The following is a 13,555-nucleotide window of genomic DNA, read 5'->3' as shown; positions in this document are numbered from 1 at the left end:
GACAGAATGAAGAGTGGAGAGACTGGAGGAAGGGAGAGTAATTAGGATGACACCACAGTGGTCTAGTCAAGAGGTGATAAGCCCCGTATCCCTGCAGGACAATACAGTGTGAAGGAGCTTTCCCATTGGGAGCGAGGTAACTCTGCTCTAACAAGAGAGGGCGTTCCAGATACCATCTCAGGAAATTCCCCCAAGCCTCTAGTGTAGTCAGCTGGGGATAGGGACCTAGTGGAGACTACCAGCTCCTTTCGTGTCAGTTTCTTCCCAGAGTCTTTTCCTTTCAGCAACCTGAAGTGGAATTGACAACTGTCCCTCAACTTGGAGGGTTGCTTGGGATACCAAGGGCTAAGTGCCTTACCCAGGGGTCACTCACCTAGTCTTCTTGACTCCAAAACCAGCTTTCTAACCACTAGCCAAGATGTCTCTTTTTAAGTCGGTGCTTTAGAAGGATTATTGAATCCTCAAAGAAAACCTTCCCTTGCTTGAAATGCATTGAAGTTTCAAAGCTTCACCTCATTAAATTTAAGACAATATAGGATGAGTTTAAATGCTGAGGTGAATGAGGGTCAGCTAACAATAAAGACAGAAGTGAATTTTGAGTTGAGTGTTAAAGGAGGTGAGTGACTTAGGTTGGTAGAGAAAAGAGGAGCATCTATGGTCTTGGGATCCTCTAGGACCCTGCTTCCTTTGGCCAAAGGGAGGAGTTATGACTTCTTTTTATAATTATATACTTCTTGATGGTGGGCACTGTTTTATTTTTGTATCCCTAGGATTTAACATAATCCCTTGAGTATCAAATGCATTGGTTAACTGCTTGTTAAATGAAATGGAGTTAGCTGGAGGTCTTCATACTCATAGCCCCCTTTGTGTTGCTAGGCTGGAAATGTCATAAGGCCACTTTTCATCTTTCTTCACCAGGGCCTAGCAAGGACAGGGCACTCAGGAGACCCTTCCCAAGAGCATCTCTGCTCCTGTGTGGTATAGCTGGACAAGCTGAACACATGGAAACCCAGATAAATTTAAGGAAAAACTCAAAGTTTGTTTCAGTGTGACAGTGTCCTTAAGAGGCAAAGTCTAGACTCAGCCACTCTTCCCTTCTCTGGGCCTCAGTTTTCTTCCACTTCTGAAATGAGGGGTTGGTCCCTAAAGCCCCTGCTAGCTCTAACACTCTTGTTCTGGCTCTGAACATTTCATGTACTGAGGCCCATCAGCCTTAATCAGTCAACAAATATATGTTAGGCGCCTACTCTGTGCCAGGTGCTTTTCAGTTCTAACTGCGATGTTTTTTTCCTTCTGATCCTTGATTTCTGCTTTCTGTTTTCCAGGTTTTGACAGAGCCCGTCTCTAAATGGAGAAATGTCCGTGGCCACAACCCTCTGGTGAGTGAGCTGTGGGGAGAGCCTGTCAGCCTGCAAAGGCTGGAGCATCTCAGTCATGGTCTTCATTCAGGGCTGTGTCTTGGGACACTACGAGGATATTTGAATGAAATCAACAGTAGATTATAGACAGAGGCTGCTGGGCAAAATTCTACCCCTGGTTAATTTGGGAATATCAGGGCAGATGGGAGTGGCATTCCTGCCACTTCCGTGAAATAAGCTGCAGACTTTTTTTTTTTAAAACGACAGTTTCCTGTTTAGTAAGACCTGAGTTCAAATCCTTTCTCAGATACTTAACTAGTTGTTGTGATCCTGGGCAGATCATTTCACTTTTCTTTGCCTCAGTTTCCTCATCTATAATTGCCAACCTCCCCTCCGGGGTTGTTGTGAGGATAAAATGAGATATTTGTAAAAAAACAAACACAAAACCAACCCCAAACCCAATTACTTTGCAAAACTTTTGCAGCTGTTATTAGTTGCTTGTTTAGGGATGATGTGAGTTAAAATCCATAACTGTTAATAGAGAGTCATGGATTTTGCAGGGGAATTGCTGGCCTGGAAAAGGTGAAGTTCAAGACTCAGAGGCTTAGATTTATTTCAGAAGGCTCATTTTAACATTTCCTGTCTGACCCTGAGCAAGCCCTGTCATCTCTTTGGACCTAAATTTCCTAATTGTCCAGTAAGATAAGAAGACTAGACCAGATAATCATTGAGGTTTGAGTCTGCAGTGACATGCTATATTCTGAGATCACTTTCAGCTTTGACAATTTGTTCTTTTTAAAAATTAAGTTAAATTTTCTTCAAGGAACAAAAATCTTCTTTCTCCCCTCATCTCCTCCCCCAGTGGAAAACAAAAGAAATTCCTTTTATGACATTGGTCATGACTTTTTATTTTCTAAAAGCTCTTTGGGCTTGAGCATTCTGTGCTCTGAAGTCCCTCATAGCTCTAACATTCTGTGTCCCAATGTGCCTGGGAGCTCTTAAGACCCTTCTAGCTCCAATATTCTCTTTTAAAAATGCCTTGTGGATCTGACATTTTATGTCAGGTCCCCTCTAGTTCTAGTATTCTTAGATCTCTTTTGGCTTTGAAATTCTGTGATCCTCTGGTTGGCTCTGACAGTAGGAGCTTATGAAAGGGCATATGTAGAGGGAAATTTTTCCAAGAAACCCAGAACCAATCCTGCCCATGTTGCCTTGGTGATGGGGAGCAGAAAAATTGGGGATTAGAAAGAGACTAGCAGACTCCCCTCCCTTGGGCTTACTACCAGAAAGCCATTGGATGGGTATCAGTTTTAGCTTGGCAGGCAATTACCAAGGAATGATTGTCTACCTAATTGAATTTAGCAAGTCTTTCTTTCTTTGCCCTCTTTATTCCTTTCAGCCCAGATAGGTATTTGCTAGTCACTGACTAGAAGCAAGACTTTTTGGTGTGATGCACTTGGAGAAGGGTTATTTTCATTTTCAGATCCTTCCCCACCTTTTTTTTTATATCATCAAGAACCATCATAGGATATTATAGATGATGGCTATTGCTATTCATTTAGAGTCATAGAATTGGAAGGATCCTCAGGAATTCACAACCCATGACAAAAATGCATCCCTGTTTACTAGCTGAGTGACCTTGGGCTAGTCACTTGATCTGAGTTTACTCATCTGAAAATGTGAGTAAGAATCCTTCCACCACTAGCTCTCCAAGTTATTTATTTATTTATTTATTTGTTTGTTTGTTTATTTATTTATTGCGGGGCAATGGGGGTTAAGTGACTTGCCCAGGGTCACACAGGTAGTAAGTGTCAAGTGTCTGAGGCCGGATTTGAACCCAGGTACTCCTGAATCCAGGACCGGTGCTTTATCCACTGTGCCACCTAGCCGCCCCCTCTCCAAGTTATTTTGAGAAAAGCGTATTACAAAATATGATAGAAATGTGGGCTGTCATTATTACTAGGTTAGAGCTTGAATAGTATAAAACCTTAGAGTTGAATGGGACCTGAGAAATTATCTGGACCAGGAGTCTTCACCTTGCTTGTGTCCTAGACCCTTTGGCAATATCTGAGAAACCCCATTGGCCCCTTCTTCATTTTTAAATATATACAACAAAATATACAGATTACCAGGGATACCAATTATATTGAAATACAGTTATCAAAATATTTTTTAAAAACCAACTCACAGCCCCTGGGTTAAGAATCCACAATCTTGTCCACCTTCTCCCTGATCAGGAGACTTCTCTACAGCAGCCCTGAAAAGTAGTCATTGAATCCCTTGCTTGATGCCCTTTGGTGGTGGGAAAGCCACTGTGTTTTTTTTTTGAGGTGATCCATTCTTCTTTGGATGGCCATAATTGTTGTTATCCTCTGTAGAGAGTAGAAACCCGTTTACTCCTAACCTCTTCCCACTGGTCTTGGTAGCTAGCTAACTGTCCTAACCTTTGGGGCCAAGTAGAAAAGATCTGCTTTCACTTCCATGTGTCAGTTCTTTAAATATTTGAAGATAGTGAATGATCAGGGGCCATCAAAGTGCCCCCATTAACTGGGCTAGGTGTCCTTGGCCTCTTTGTCCAGTGCTCATATGGCAGGTTTTAACAATTTTTGAACTGGGCAGCTAGGTGGCACAGTAGCTAGAGTGTTGGCACTGGAGTCAGAAAAACTCATCTTCCTGAGTTCAGCCTCAGACACTTACTAGCTGTGTGACCCTGGACACTGTTTACCTCAGTTTCCTCATCTGTTAAATGAGCTGGAGAATGAAATGGCAAACCACTCCAGTATCTTTGCCAAGGAAAACCCCAAATGGGATCACGAAGAGTGACTGGTGATTTTAAAGATATGTGGGTATGTATGAAATATAAAAAATAGAAAGTAAAATTATCTTATTTATTATTAATTAAAATACAAATATAAAATATTTTATAAACTTAATTACTATTACCTTAATCTAACATTCAAACAACCTTTTAAAAGGAAATCCTATCCAAAACTATATGGTACCAACCAACTCCAACTTGTTTTGATTGAAAAATTTATCCATTAATGTTAACCAAATGTAATCAAATTTATAACATTGTTTGGGATTGTTTCTTTGTCTTTTATGCCCTTCTTTTGGATTTTCTAAAATTAGCCAATGACCCTCAGAACTAAACACAATGTAAAGTCATGGAACTTTAGAGACCATCTAATCCAAATCTCTCATTTTATAGGTGAGGTAAACTATGCTGAGAGGTGGGGAAATGATTTATCCACAGTCACGCAGTCAGTAAGTGGTAGGGCTAGATCTTTTGATTCCAAATCCAGCTGTCTTCTCTGCTCTTCTAACGATTGAAGGTTAGGGAAATCATGCCCTTTTTTCATTTTAGATACAATATTTCAATTAAACCTTGCATTAACTTAAAAAAAATTAATTCAAGAAACATTTATTTAGTGCTTACTGTATGCAAACTCCTGTGCTAAGCATTGGATATATAAAATAGAATAACCATGGTCCTTTTCCCTTCATTGAGCTTAAGGTCTGGTAGAAGGAATACATTGTGTATACAAGTACGTTTGATGGAATATACAAAGGAGCCATCCACATAACTTCTCCGGAAAAGTTTGAGGAAAGACCCTTTTTAGCTAGAGGGAATCAGGGAAGGCTTCTTGGAGGAGGTGACTTGGCCTAAGCAAGAAGTTGAAGGAAGAGAAGGATTTCAGTAGGCAGAGATGTGGAGGGAGTATGTATGTATCAGGTATGAAGGAAAGCCAGTGCAAATACTTGAAGGTAGGACAGAGCTAGTAAGTCTAGGGAATAGCAAGTAGTCCACTTTGGCTGGGATGGAGAGTATCTATGTTAGGGACAGTTACATGAGGTAAAATTGGAAAGGTAGCTTAGAGCCAGATTGTGGAGAGTTTTAAATGCATAGTTTGTATTTTATCCTAAAGGCAGCTGGGAGCTATGGAAGATTTTTGAGTTAAGGAGTGTCATGGCTTGCATTTGACCCCTTGAGCTTACTTATAATTCCTGGGACCCCTCTGGCCTTTTTTTCTTTAAAAATACATGAACAGGCAGCTAGTTGGTGTAGTGGACAGAGGGCTAGAGATTCCAGAGATGTCTAGACTCTAAAGTCTAGAAGACCTGAGTTAAAAGTCTCCCTCACAGACTAGTTGTGTGACCCTGGGTAAGTCACTTAACTTCTCTCATCCTCAATTTCCTCATCTGTAAAATGGAAATAATAGAAGTACCTACCTCACAGGGCTGTTATGAGAGAATCAAATGAGATAATGTAGGTAATGTACTTTGTAAACTCTGTAGTGCTATATAAATGTTAAATATGTGTAAAGCATCTTGCAAACTTAAAGGGTTATATAAATATTAACTATTACTGTTGTTGTTAATAAGTATCTAACCATAGCTTTCCCGTCTTGTTTTTGTGCAGTTGGTTAAAAAAATTTCCCCTAATAAAAACATATTCAAATATCCCAGGAAAAAGTAGGCTTTAAGATGATTAAAAGCCATTCACAAGGAAATTAAAAGCAATAATCCAGAAGGTTCCCAGGAAGATGAGGAGTTCACGACTAGAGGCTTAGAGCTGATTTTATAGACATCTCTGGTACAGTTGATTTCAGAGTGGGGGGGATAAATATCAGGTCTAGGCGGTGTAGAGCACAGGGCATAGTCATCAAGACTCATCTTCCTGAGTTCAGCCTCAGACACTTACTAGCTGTGTGACCCTGCACCCTGTTTAGTTTTCTCATCTGTTAAATGAGCTGGAGAAGGAAATGGCAAATCACTCCAGTATCTCTGCCAAGAAAACCCCAAATGGGGTCACAAAGAATCAGACCAGACAACAATAGCAGCAGCAACAACAACTAGATTCAAATTTATTCCAGTTCTCAGGTCAGTGTATTCTGACTCTTCCCCTAAAGGCATAGACGATCTTGCACAAGTATGAGGTTAAGGTTTATCTTTCCTTTCACATGCAACAGTGTGTGTCTGTGTCTTCTGCTGCAGAAAAGTCCAGATCTGGCTCTTCTGCTCTCTTTGCCAAATAGTAGTTACCTATCTCTTATCCTATGAGGCAGCAGTTCTCAAAGCATAGTCTATGGACCCCCGAAAGTCCTTGAGATCCTTTTGGGGGCTTCTAGTTCAAAATGATTATCAAAATAATACTAAGACATTATTTTCTTATTAAAATACTCCTTTTTCTGCTTGCTTGTCTGTGGGAGACTAGGTTTTCTTTGCATATTTCAACCAAAACAACATATCACAACAGATTGATTGCAGAAGCAGTTTGAGAATCCAGCTGTCTTCCATTAAAACAGATTGCAAAGAGATTTGCAAAAATATGTAAAACAGTCCGAATCTTCTCACCAACTTTTTATTTTGTTTTGGAAAATATACTTGTTTTTCATAAAAAAAGCTAGTCATATTAACCTGTAATTGGTTTATTATAATTTTTGATGAATCAATATATACTTTAATATTTGATTAGTTTTAATTTCTTTTGTTGTAAATACCAATAGATTGTTGTTTACTCTTGTCCAACTCTTTGTGACCCCATTTGAAGTCTTCTTGGCTAAGATACTAGAATGGTTTGCTATTTCCTTCTCCAGTTTATTTTACAGATGAGGGAACTAAGGCAAACAGGGTTAAGTGAATTATCCAGGATCACACAAAGTAAGTGGTTAAGGCTGGATCTGAACTCATGAACACGAGCCTTCCTGGCTCCAGGCCAGGTGCTCTATCTGTTGCATCACCTAGCTGCCCCACTATCAATAGATATCATTCACATAAACTCAGCCCTTTAGGGGTCAGGGGTGGTTAAGAGTGTAAAGGGTGAGGCAGCTAGGTGGCGCAGTGGATAGAGCACCAACCCTGGAGTCAAGAGGACCTGAGTTCAAATCTGCCCTCAGACACTTGACACTTACTAGCTGTGTGACCCTGGGCAAGTCACTTAACCCCAATTGCCTCACCAAAAAAAAAAAAGTGTAAAGGGATCCTGAAACCAAAAAGTTGGAGAACCACTGCTGTAAGGCCATTTTTGGAGCCCCCAGGAGAGGACAAACTCATCTAAAGCCTTGGGATAAGATCTGGATTTGGAGTCAGGACATGGGGTCATTTTTCAGGTCTATTCCTTGCCGACCGTGTGACTTCAATGGAGGCATTTCCCCCATTTTAGTTTCTTTCCTTGTAAAGTCTCCAAGGAGTGTGGGCTAGCTCATCTCTAAGGCTTGCTCCTTCCTTCCCTAATCCTATGGACTTGTCATTCTTTTACCCACGGTGCAATTGAAATGCTTGTCTCCCTTTCCCATCTAGGCCTTGATGTATCAGGATGCCTCAAGATGGGGAATAACCTTTCAGACTTACGTGCAGCTTACCATGCTGGACCAGCACACCACACCCCAGGTGGGTTTCACATGCTTGATTTTTTTCTTTTTAAACCTAAGTAGAGCCCTTTAAGAGTAAGTTTTGGGGAACTTTTTTATCAGGAAGAAATTCTTACCTAGAGTTAGTTGAGGTACATTATGGCATAGCGGAAATTCTGGCCATTGGACTGGAAGACCTTAGTTCTAGTACTGGCCCTATCAGCCATATTAAGCCAGCTGCTTTCCTTCTCTGCACCTCAGTTTTCTCTTCTGGAAAATGGGAGGGTGCAGGAGCTGATTTCCTTTTCCATCTAGCTTTCCCTTTTATTTTAGAGTCCCTCTCAGCTCTTTCTTCCAAGGTACCGCCCAGCTCTGACATTTTCTGTTCCAAGGACCTCCTTCCCAGATCTGGCCTTCTGTGTTCTAAGGTCCCTTCTACTTCTTTCTTTGTCCTTTGACTCCTTCCAAGAACATTGTCTGTGCTAACTAATGAATGTGAATGATTCTTCCCATGGTTGGGTAACTACACCTCTATCATTATTAATACTTAGAGTGAGGTACAGGATCCTAGCTGTGTCCTTGGAAAACAAATACTTAAAAAAAACATGTTTTTTGGTGAGTCTGAATTTCACTTTTCCCAAGTTACATTTCTTCAAGTTAACAGGTCGGGGAAGAGCAGTAAAGTGTGGCTAGAGAGCTGGCCTTCGATTTGGGAAGTCATAGGCTCATTTGCAATTCCTGATGCCCACAGAGTGGGTGACCCCTGGGGAAATTCTTGACATCTTAATGCTCTAGGTAATAATCTCAGACATAAGTTGCTGAGCAGTTGTAGGGTTGCATTGGTGGAGTTTCTTTCCCTGGGGGTTCCCATCACCCATGAAATCACAGATCCAGTGGAAAAAAAATATTTGGTCAAGAATCAAAGTATGTGATTCCCTCCTATTGTCCCAGAGACATTTTATTGTAAATATGCATTTTAGCAACATATCTTGAAGGATGGTCAATAATAACAATAGCTAGCATTTATACAAAGCAAAGTTTGTAAAGCATTTGATGTATGTTATTTGGATCCTAATAACAACCCTGGGAGGTAGGTGTTGTTATTATCATGCTCCTTTTATAGATGATGAAACCAAGACACAGAAAGGTTAAGTAATTTGCTGAGGGCCATACAGCTAGTAAATGTCAGAGACAGGATTCAAACTCAAGTCTTCCTGACTCCAAGTCCTCTACTCTAATTTGTTTCTGCACTGAGGTTAGATATCATTCACATAAACTCAGCCCTTTAGGGGTCAGGGGTGGTTAAGAGTGTAAAGGGGGGGGCAGCTAGTAAGGAACAAAGCCATGTTGTCTGATTTCAAATCTCTGACTCCTTCCATCACACCCGGCTGTTTGGAAAGTTGTATAAATAAATATGGGCAGGTAGGTGGTGCAGTGGGTAGAGTGCTGGATCTGGAGTCAGAGAGACTCACCTTCATGAATTCAAATCTGGCCTCAGATACTTACTAGCCCTATGACCCTGGGCAAGTCATTTGGCCCTACTTGCCTCAGTTTCCTCATCTGTAAAATGGGCTGGAGAAGGAAATGGCAAACCACTCCAGTATCTTTGCCTCACTGACAATCTTCTAGGCATCATTTTGGTTGAATTGCTCTGTATTGGTGGGTAACTAATGAAGCAGTGGGTTTCCTTGGGAATATTACCTTGAGTTTCTACTGTATAGATTCTATAGTGTATGAATTTGATAACTGAGTTTGTATCTGCCTGAGGCCACCTTTCCATGCCCTTGAGTTGAGCTCTGGAATTCAACTTTCCTTCTGCATTAGTTTAAAGTTACAAGTTAACTTGGTACCATTCCCAAAAGATAATGTTGTTGTCTGTCCTTGCCCATCCTTGTGCAATTAGGGAAGTTTTTATTTCTCCTAAGGAGACAGCAAGTGATAGTTTGACCCCCCAGCAAAGATTACAAGAGGCAGATAGGTCCCATAAGACAGTGTCAGAGAGGGGTGGCTACCAGCCCCATGTAGGTGCTAGCCAGCTTTCTTTCATTTACCCAATCATGTTGTCTGCCCTGTAATTAATCACATTGTCTTCCCCACCACCCAACTCTGTACTTCCCAAAATTATTTGAAGACGAGGAAGCCCTGCCTTGGGGTTTTTGGTTATTGAGAGGCCATGGACCCAGTTTATTGGTTACTGCTAGCCAACTAATAAATTGATCGTGCTCGGATCATTGTCTCTCACTTTGCCTTAATTTTCAAATGTAACAGTAGGATGTGTAGAAGAGAGAATGAAGAGAAGTGGTTTTATGTATTTCGTAGTATTTGTCCACATCGAGTACAAAACCAGTGAACGACTTTTTCTTTTTCCTCTAGATTTCACCGGTGCGGATGATGGAGAGATCAATTCACAGTGCAAAATGTATTTTTGTAGAAAACTTGTATAAAAGGTATAGTTGTTGGCTTACTGATTTTTAAAAACAACTGGTTTTGTTAAAATTTTCTCCCCCAGTCATTCAGCAGATTTGAGTGTCTGTGGGATGTGTGGTGCTGACTATGATTTTCATCCAAAAGAACTAAATATCCACCTAGAGAAATGGGTTTATTATCAGAGGGTCTGGGTTCCAGTCCTAGCTGGGCTGTTCACTTACCTATGAGACCTCTTCAGTCAGAGGTGTTATGTTCCAACCCCGTTCTGTCCCTTACTCTGTAATCATGGGAAAGCTGCTCCCCATCTGTGACCTTCAGTTTCCTTATATGTAGAATTAGGGATGATCTCCAACATGCCTTCCAGACAAAAGTCTTAAAACTTTATACTAGGGGCAGCTAGGTGGCGCAGTGGATAGAGCACTGGCCCTGGAGTCAGGAGGACCTGAGTTCAAATCCGACCTCAGACACTTGACACTTACTAACTGCGTGACCCTGGGCAAGTCACTTAACCCCAATTGCCTCACCAAAAAACCCCACTTTATATTAAGCATTAATGGGGTTTGGAAAGTCTGGGAACCCCTTTAACTCTGAGATACATATACACACACATGTATATATACACACATTTACATATATGTGTGTTTGTATATACACATGTATCCCCAAAACCTGGGGCAAGAGATCGCTTAACATTGACGGCCCGGTGTTTTAGCCCCCATCACAGCATAGTATATTGCCAAAAATATTGGCTATTGGCTAAGACCTATGCTTGGATCCCAGATTTAACCACTTAGAAGACCTAGGTGATCCTGGCTCAGTCAATCATGAAGCCTCTGGACCTTTCCCCACCTATAAAATCAGAGGTTGAACTAGATCAGGGGATCTTCACCTCTTTTTGTGTCACAGACCAAAATTGGCACTCTGACAAAGCCCGTGGACTCCTAAGAATCATATTTTTACACGGTGTATAGAGCACCGGCCCTGGAGTCAGTAGGACCTGAGTTCAAATCTGACCTTAGACATTTGTCACTTACTAGCTCTGTGACTGGGCAAGTCCCTTTAACCCTGGTTGTCTTGCCAAAAAAAAAAAAAGGGAATCATATTTTTAAATATTGAAGGACTTGATAAATTTTAGTTAGAGGTTAGTGAGAATAAAGATGTGATTTTTTTTTCCCCATACAACTTCATGAACTTCATGAAATCAGTCCACAGATGCCTTGGACTGTCCATCAATGGTCCCTATGTTAAGGACCTCTGGATTGGATGATCTACAGGGATCTTTCCAACTTTGAAATAATAATATCTAGTGAACCATGAAAACACTGCCTTTATTTGGACCCATGGTTCCTCCTTTCTAAGATGAGAGGTTGAACTAAATAACTTTAAAGGTCCCCTCTAATTCTAGTCCTCCATGTCTGGAATGCTCTCCCTTCTTATCTCTGCCTCCTGACTTTCTTGAAGCCTTTGCAGAAATCCCATCTTCTGTAACAAGCCTTTCGCAGTTCCTCTTAATGCTAGTCACTCCCCTCTGAGATTACCCTCCCTGTCCCCTCCCTATATCTATGGTATGCATGTTATCTCTCCCATTTGAGTGTGTAGAGGGTAGGTATCTCATTTTTTTGCCTTTCTTTGTATCCCTAGGAAGTAGCACAGTACCTTGTGCATTGCAAGGACCTAATACATGCTTGTTGCCCGATTGACAAGGGCTCAGTAACACATTATTTTGGGTCATGCGATTTTATGAAATTGCTGATCAACTCTTGTTGAAGACAAAAGTACTGAAAACAGACCAGCATTCAGCTTAGATTTCAGGTTCTTAGATCTGTAAAGTCCCTCAGAGGTCATGGAGACCAACCCCTAATCTGGAGCAAGAGCCCCTTTGGTGGCATCTCTGCTGAGCCGCCGCCCCCTTTCTGCTTGAAGTTTTTCTGAAGACGGGGATCTCACCTTCTTCCTCAGGCAGTCCATTCTACTGTTGGACAGCTCCAGTGGGTAGGAACTTCCTCCTCAGATCAGGTCTCTTGAAGAGGAGACACAGAGAGGGCAGAAGAGCTAGCTTTAAGGACTTTAAAAGCTTCACAAAGAGGAGAGAGTAGTCTTGCTCCATTTGCCTGCAGAGCTCAGAACTAGGACGACTGAGTGGAAGTTACTGTCAAGAAAATTCTGGCTTGATCTCAGTACAAAGTTCATAACAAAGAACTGTCTCAAAGTGAGAGCTTCCTGGAGAGATGGTGGGCTCCATCTTAGTTTAAGCAAAGGCAGGATAACCCCTTCCCAGGTACACGCTGGAGGATGGAGCGAGGTGGGGGTGAGGATGAGGGTGGTCTTTTCCAAGAGCAGGTTGGACTATGTGGCCTCTGAAGTTCTTTTCAACTCAGCATTTTTGATTCTCTGAGCTACAGTCTGTCACCCTATAACTTCTATTCACAGGACTAGGCTTTGGGGCTAAGCCGAACCGGCTGGTCTCTCCCCCCTCATAAACCCTTCAGGCTTTTAGAGGGTGTCATTGTTGTCTTTATTAAATTACACCATGTTAGATCCAGTCCATCAGCCCAAGCCTACTCTGTCATCTAGCACATTAGTTATCATGAGGCTATTCTGGATGCCCTAGTGGATAGAGCCTTGGACTTGGAATCAAGAGAACTGGGTTCAAATCCCGCGTCAGAAGGTTTTATTAAGCATCTTTGTGACTATGGGCAAATCCCTTAACTACGGCTTAGTGCCTTCCTCCATAAAACGGGAATAATACAGCGTGCAGAACCTACTTCATGGGAAAGTGCTTTTTGCATCTTAAAAATGGTGTTGAAATGTCAGTTGTTTATTATCATTAGACACAATCTTCATGTTGCTCCCACTTGTCCACTTTGGGCATCTAGTTGTAGATTATGTAGGACTTTACATTAAGCATCACAGAATCATCAAATGCCAGGTTTGGAAGAGACCTTAATACGTGAACTGTTGGAGTTAGAGGAAACCTTGCAAATCATCTAATCATCTTATTACATAGAGGGAGAAGCTGACACCCAAAGTGGGGAAGTGATTTAGCCAAGTTCACCAGCTAATTAGTGGCAGAGTCAGGTTGAGAACCCACAACTCCTGACTCTGTCTACTTTTCTTTCCAGAAACTTGCTGGCTTTTCATTGACATGTCTTCTGCTCCCTGTATTTTGACTGTCTCATTCGTTTCCAGGACATGGAAAAGAAAAGAGATAAAATGCCCACTAATATACTTTGCAGTTCACTCCTATCTCTCAATAGAGCTAGGTTGGCCGCAGTAACATTTTTGGATTATCAGTTTATTTCTTTGATTCAGGCTCTCCATGTCTGCCTCTCACAGGCAGCTAGAAATAATCTTATAACCCAGACTTAATTATTTTTTTGCTTGAAGCTTTGGTATTTTTGAGTGGCATTAAGGGCA

The 13,555-nt window shown here is 41.4% G+C and overlaps 1 protein-coding gene across 3 annotated transcripts in view; it reads left to right on the top strand.

The window, feature by feature from the left end:
- TK2 (thymidine kinase 2) overlaps positions 1 to 13,555 on the top strand; it is a 63,024-nt gene that overhangs the window by 14,760 nt on the left and 34,709 nt on the right. For all 3 annotated transcript variants that reach the window (XR_006354826.1, XR_006354827.1, XM_043984280.1), the window contains 3 exons: positions 1,326 to 1,379; positions 7,662 to 7,751; positions 10,085 to 10,158. Coding sequence is in view for 1 of the 3 variants with exons in the window: in XM_043984280.1 (XP_043840215.1) it covers positions 1,326 to 1,379; positions 7,662 to 7,751; positions 10,085 to 10,158 (218 nt within the window). In the remaining 2 variants the exon portion in view is untranslated. The remainder of the gene's footprint in view (positions 1 to 1,325; positions 1,380 to 7,661; positions 7,752 to 10,084; positions 10,159 to 13,555) is intronic.

This window comes from Dromiciops gliroides, chromosome 2, assembly GCF_019393635.1.
Source record: "Dromiciops gliroides isolate mDroGli1 chromosome 2, mDroGli1.pri, whole genome shotgun sequence".
NCBI classification, from domain to species: Eukaryota; Metazoa; Chordata; class Mammalia; order Microbiotheria; family Microbiotheriidae; genus Dromiciops; species Dromiciops gliroides.
Note: the sequence above shows the minus strand (reverse complement) of the source record. Positions and strands in the feature narration are given on the sequence as shown.